This window comes from Carettochelys insculpta, chromosome 20, assembly GCF_033958435.1.
Source record: "Carettochelys insculpta isolate YL-2023 chromosome 20, ASM3395843v1, whole genome shotgun sequence".
NCBI lineage: Eukaryota > Metazoa > Chordata > Testudines > Carettochelyidae > Carettochelys > Carettochelys insculpta.
This window is the reverse complement of record NC_134156.1, coordinates 2,116,241-2,122,318: the sequence shown is the minus strand read 5'-3', so window position 1 is coordinate 2,122,318 and position 6,078 is coordinate 2,116,241. Positions and strand designations below refer to the sequence as shown.

At 56.4% G+C, this 6,078-nt stretch overlaps 1 protein-coding gene across 1 annotated transcript; it reads left to right on the top strand.

Annotated features, from left to right (window-relative positions):
- Positions 1 to 230: 230 nt before the first annotated feature.
- On the top strand, positions 231 to 5,770 carry CCDC42 (coiled-coil domain containing 42). The gene is made up of 7 exons (XM_075015010.1): positions 231 to 307; positions 657 to 762; positions 1,039 to 1,143; positions 1,978 to 2,175; positions 2,687 to 2,908; positions 4,968 to 5,126; positions 5,672 to 5,770. The coding sequence occupies exons 1-7, from the start codon at positions 231 to 233 to the stop codon at positions 5,768 to 5,770; spliced, it is 966 nt and encodes a 321-aa protein (XP_074871111.1).
- The last annotated feature ends 308 nt before the right edge of the window (positions 5,771 to 6,078 follow it).

Below are 6,078 nucleotides of genomic sequence, written 5' to 3'. Positions count from 1 at the left end.
CAGGTCTGGCTCTGGGGTTCCGTGAGTCCAACGGTACACGAGCCAGCCCCAAGCTCCTGCCTGCTGGGTGCTTCCACAGGGACAGGGCAAGAGAGGGCTGTGGGCGGGGCAGGAAGGGGGACCCCTAGGACTGCGGGTGCGTCCCACCCCCGCCCGCTAATTGCTGTGCACCGGGCCCCCCGGTGAGGCTGCACAGAGGGGCCAGGGTTGGGCTCGCCGGGGCAAACGCAATGGCTGCCATGGAGGAAGAGGACCTCTCGGAGTATTTTCGCATGCAGTATGGGCAGAAGCTGCTGAAGCTGCTGATGTGAGAAAAATGCTCCTTTCCACGCCCCCATCCTTGGTCTTCGTCCCCTTCTGTGGCCTTCCACAATTCCCCCTCCTCTGCCCCCCCCATCTCCTTTTCTCCTCCCCCCCGCTCCAGCACTTCCACCACATCCCTCCTGGTCTCACCACCGTCTCACTCCTTCCCTGGCTCTCCCGCCACCCTTCCGCCCCCCCCAGCCGCTCTCTCTCCATGCGCCTTCATGCAAGGGGCTCTGCCATGGCAGCCCAGAGCAGCCAGGGCACAAGCCAGGCTGTCTCCTTGGTGATGGTCAGGCAGCTCTGAGCTCCTGGGCGCAGTGCTGGGGAAAGCCCTTGTGTCGTTGTGGCAGGAAGTTCCCCGTGACAGAGGAGCAATCCCCATCGCCGGCCATCCGACTGCTGGAGAAGAAGAAAGAGGCTGAGCTGGTGCACAGGGCTATGGAGGTTCAGAAGGAGGTGAGGGGTGTAGGGGAGCTGGAGCATGCCTGCTAGCACCTTCCACACCAACTACTGGTGGGAGCTCTTGAGCGCCAAGCACGCCCTGCTCTGGCCTCACCACTGGGTCCCATCTCCTCAGACACCCCTGAGAGGCAGCGCACAGAGAATCCCACTGGCTCCTGGGCCCAGTCCGGAGGGGCCAGGCTGGGGGGGTGCCAGCTGTGGCCACCAGTAGGGGGCTTGCTGGAGCCAAGCCGCTGGCTCGCCTGTCACCTTCCGCCACGTTCCCATCAGGCATTCCGAACGAGGATGGAAGCCCTGAACAACCGATGGGAGGAGCTTGGAGCCAAGGAGATTCAGCTGAAGGCTTATATAAAGAAATTTGAGCAGTTCATACAGGTACAGCCAGCACAGCAGCACCCAAGCAGCACTGCCCAGAGCTGCAACACAGCCGCCTGTTCCCACAATGTGTGGAGGGCTCCCCCATGGTACACCCGCAAACATGTACCTGAGGTGTGACACAGCCGCCTGTTCCCACAATGTGTGGAGGGCTCCCCCATGGTACACCCACAAACATGTACCTGAGGTGTGACACAGCCGCCTGTTCCCACAGTGTGTGGAGGGCTCCCCCCGGTACACCCACGTGCACCGCTGAGCTGTGACACAGTGCCTGCGCCCATGATTATTCAACTGTCTTCTCAGCATAGCCAGGAATTGGCATTGCAGGGCAACGACTTCATTCTCCCGAGACACACCCCCCCCCCCGCACCCTTTCACCCTGCCAGAGAAGGTCTCGGGAGGCTCTGGCCAGGGTGGTTTCTGTACGTTACCATGAGCCATCAAGACCAGTTTTATTGTGCCCTGTTCTGGTGGCCTCCATCGCAAAGCCTCAGCCAACATCTTCCCTCAGTGCCAGGAGCAGGGAGTTCTCTGTAGCCCTCCTTGGCACAGGTCCCAAGGCAGTGGGATCCCATCCCAGCTGTTGGTGGCGGTCGAGCGCGGCTGCTGTCCACTGGTCCAATCACAAGTCATCCAGGGTTCTTCTCCCCTCCTCCACACAGCCATAGTCTTGCTCTTCTTGCAAGTGCTGCTGATGTTGGAGGGAGGTGGGACTGGACAGGAGGTAAATCCTCATATGAGGTCACATCGCTTACCTCCCACCTGAATTGTCTGGGGTTTTCTTTCTGGGGTGGGTGGTTCACTGGGGTGATGATGGTGGGGGGGTATCTATAGGAAAATGACCAGAAGCGAATCCGAGCCCTGAAGAAAGCCAACAAGGAGAAAGAGCTGAAGAAGCAGAGGGTGAAGGAACTGGCCAAGGCCAAGCTAGACATGGCGGTCCTAAAACAGGAGCACCAGCGGCTCTCCAACAAGCTGCAGCAGTACTCCATCTTCAACAAGTACCTGGAGAAGGTGGTTGAGGTGTCAGAGGTGAGCCTGGACCCTAGGGGCTCGCACTGACTGAGTGGGACCCATGGGAAGGAGCAAAAGTCTTGGAGGAGATGAGCCAAAGCCAGGGTCACCCGGAAGTGGGGTTAGTGCGGAGAGCACAAAGGAGGTGAGATGGGTTTCCACATGCTGCAGGGGACACAGAGAAGGGAGCAGGGCCATCTTGGAGGGACTTAGAAAGGCGGCTGCAAGTTTTAGCAAAGTGGAGGTGAGATCCTGGCCATGGGAAGAAGGGTGAGATTGTGGTGAGCAGGGATCTCCTGTGTGTGCATAGGCTGCTCAGCCCGGTGTGAGGGAGGCTGAGGAGGATGCTAGGACACAGGAGATGTTCTGGTGTGGTGCAGATATGCTGGGGCAGATGTGCAATTCACCCCGTTAGAGGCTGTTCTTCCCTGACCGGGCTGGGTCCTAGAGCCACCCCAAGGCTGTGTGATAGCCTCCTGTGCACCGGCCTGAGCTCCGAGGAAGTAATGGCCAGTGCACTGTGCTGCAGTTTGAGGAAATCCAGGAAGTCATTGGCCGGTACAAGACGCTGGTGGGCATGCACCAGAATCTCATGCAATCAGCGCAGGAGGGGCTGGAGATGATCGAGCAGGCCAAGGTGCGCCTGTCGCGGTACATGGAGGAGAAGGACGACGAGATTCTGCAGCACAATAACGAGCTGGCGCGCCTGCAGATGCGCTTTGACTGCGCCCGCAGCGATGTCATCATCTGGGTAAATGAGCTCCCGTACACATGCCCTGAGGCAACCCTCTATCCCCCCGCCACACACAGGGGGTGTGGAGAGCAGAGATCTGCAGGGCTATTGTGGACCGGGAGGCTGAGCAGGCAGCAGGAGTTGGGCATTCTCTTTGCTGGGTAAGATGCCTCACCCCGACCCACTGGGCTGCCCCAGGTTTCAGCCTGTGACTGCGCTGGGCAGCAAGGACGGACCATGAGTTGCAGGTGCTGGTGGGTCACAAAATCATCAACCTTAACCCTTGTGAAGAGCAGGAAAGTTCCACTAGGTCGATTTCAACCAGTCCAGCTACACCAGGGCAACCCCCAAATGCAGCTCCCCTAGTTTAAGCCTTGCCGGGGTTGGTGCTGCACTGTGACCTAAGCTAAGGCGATTAAGAAAAACCAGCGTAAGGACCTGATTCCTCAGACCACTGAACCGCAGGCCAATGGGACGCCACACATGCATCATGTTAGGCACATGCGTGGGCAGCTTGGTGAATCAGGGTCCCCATGCAGCTACATGAAGGGGTGCCTGCCTGGGTGCAGCATTGAAGCAATTGCACCATGCAGGTGAAATTTTGCTATTGTAGACCTGACTGTCAGGCTGTAAGAGACCTATTTGGTCACATCCAATCTATCCCCCCGGCCCTAAGGCTGGATTGTTCTCCCTGGGCTGACCTCTAAGCCTTTAATTAACATAGCTGCAAAGGCCTCGAGTCCTGGGACAGGCCCTTGGGTGAGGATCCCGGGGTAAACCTTAGAGTGGATATTGTTTCCAGGTGTTCAGTCATTTCTTTGATCATCTGTAATCTGTGACTCCAAATTACACCCGTTGCCCAACCATTTTTGCTCCCTCTTTGCTGTTTAGACCCTTCGGATACTTGCAGGTAGCTGTCATGGTCCTCCCAGTTCATGTTGGGTAGCCAGGACCCTGTAAATAATGGGCTGATACATCTGGATAAACAGCTGCCGAATTCCTCCTGTTTCAGAAATGGCTAGATGCTTGTGCTCTGCAGTAGAAGCTTTCATTGGAAACCACAACAGAGCAATCCCAAGCCTTTGGGAAGGAAACCTTCCCAATGCAATGCATCCTGCCTTATTGTCAGGTTCCTTCCCCTCTCCCGTACTGTTGTGGTTGTACCATTTCCTCTGGAAGAATTCCCAGTGGAGGTGCCCCGGCTGCTACTGTGGATTTTTTCCTTCCCAGATGTATTACAATCTGCTGCCTCTTCCGCAGGGTGCTTTTTAGTTTTCCCAGCCTGAGTTTTCCACACATCCTCCCTCGGCACCATGCTCACTAGACGTAGCTCCCCCAACCAGCTCCAGTGAACTCTGAGCTATGGCTGTGTCTACACGTGCCCCAAACTTCGAAATGGCCATGCAAATGGCCATTTCGAAGTTTACTAATGAAGCGCTGAAATGCATATTCAGCGCTTCATTAGCATGCGGGCGGCAGCCGCGCTTCGAAATTGACGAGCCTTGCCACCACGCGGTGCGTCCAGACGGGGCTCCTTTTCGAAAGCACGCCACCTACTTCGAAGTCCCCTTATTCCCGTGAGCTCATGGGAATAAGGGGACTTCGAAGAAGGTGGCGTCCTTTCGAAAAGGAGCCCCGTCTGGATGCGCCATGCGGCGGCAAGGCTCGTCAATTTCGAAGTGCTGCTGCCGCCCGCATGCTGATGAAGCGCTGAATATGCATTTCAGCGCTTCATTAGTAAACTTCGAAATGGCCATTTGCATGGCCATTTCGAAGTTTGGGGCACGTGTAGACGTAGCCTATGTGTGCAGGTGGTTTCTGGGAACTTGCCATAACTCTGCTGAATTCCCATAAGGGGTTGCCTGGCTTTGGCTCACAATCCCGAGCTGAGCAGAGACTTTTCCAGCTGTGAATGGAAGTGCTAGGGCAGGTCCATGCTGCAGCGAGTCCAGGGTGAGGCAGGTTCTGCCCCAGTGGCAGATGGGCCACAATTAGGTTGGCATCTCCAGTGCTTTGCCAGCCTTTTTGCTGAGCAGCATGTTTCTCTGCCCTCAGCTAGCCCTGCTTCTTTCTGCAGGAGTCTCGCTGGGCCCACATCCAGAACACAGCTGCCAAGAAAACCCTCATGCTGGGCACCATCAAGATGGCCACCCTGAACCTCTTCCAGAGCGTGAGCAAGCAGCTGAAGGAGACCTTGAGTGTGCCTGTGGAGGACACTCACAAGCAGCTGGACATGGTACAGCCAGGCTGATGCCCACCCCTCCCTCCCCATCCAGGGGAAGAGAACCGTACCTGCCCCAGCTGCAGGAGGGAACTGCGCTCTGCGGAGCCAGGAGAAAATGGAGTGCATCAGGCACCTCACCCCCTTACAGGGGACTCTCTAGGGCAGGCTGGGGTGTCATGGGCAGAGCAGAGGGGATCAACACCAGCACTAAAGGAGCATGGCGCATTGGCTGACTGTCACCCAGTGCAGGGAACAGGGGTCTATTTGTGAAGGCACAGGGTCAATGATCTGGGCCAGCCAGTTACCACACTGGCTCCAAAACCCTCAAGGGCCGTCACTCCACACTTTCCGTAGCAGCTCCCTGCCCTCAAACATGGCTGCCAAAGGGCCATCCCACTGGCACTGAGCTGGGGATGCAAATCTCCAGGCCTCCCCCTTCGCAGGCCAGTTTAACGCGATGGGAAATGAGACTTTCAGTAGCCTGCCATGCCTGGTGCAAAAGCCATCTGCAAGCAGCTCTGACCCTGTAGGCCTGCCTTCTCTCCTCTCCATCCCAGATCCAGCAGTTTATCCAGGACCTCTCCGAGATCTGGGCTGAGGTGAAAAAGAAGGACATCCAAAACCGATCAGCGACAGGCATATCCAAAGAGGCATGAGGGAAACCCCAGCTACTTCTGTTCTGTCAGGGGAGGGCTTGGACAGCTGAGACAGGAAATGAAAGGAGCCTTCAGGGATGCTGCTCACCACGCTATGAGGTTCTTCATCTTCCTGCTCTGACTTCTTGTGTTACAGGATGATGTATTCTCATGGTATTCTTCCGGTTACATAAAACTCTCTCCTCCTCCTCCCCTCTCCTCACCACCCCGGCCTAGAAATGCGGACATGTTTTCACTCACACTTTGTTACAGAAAAATACAGATTTTGATTGACCAACATATTTCACAAACTCTGAATTATCTCCCTA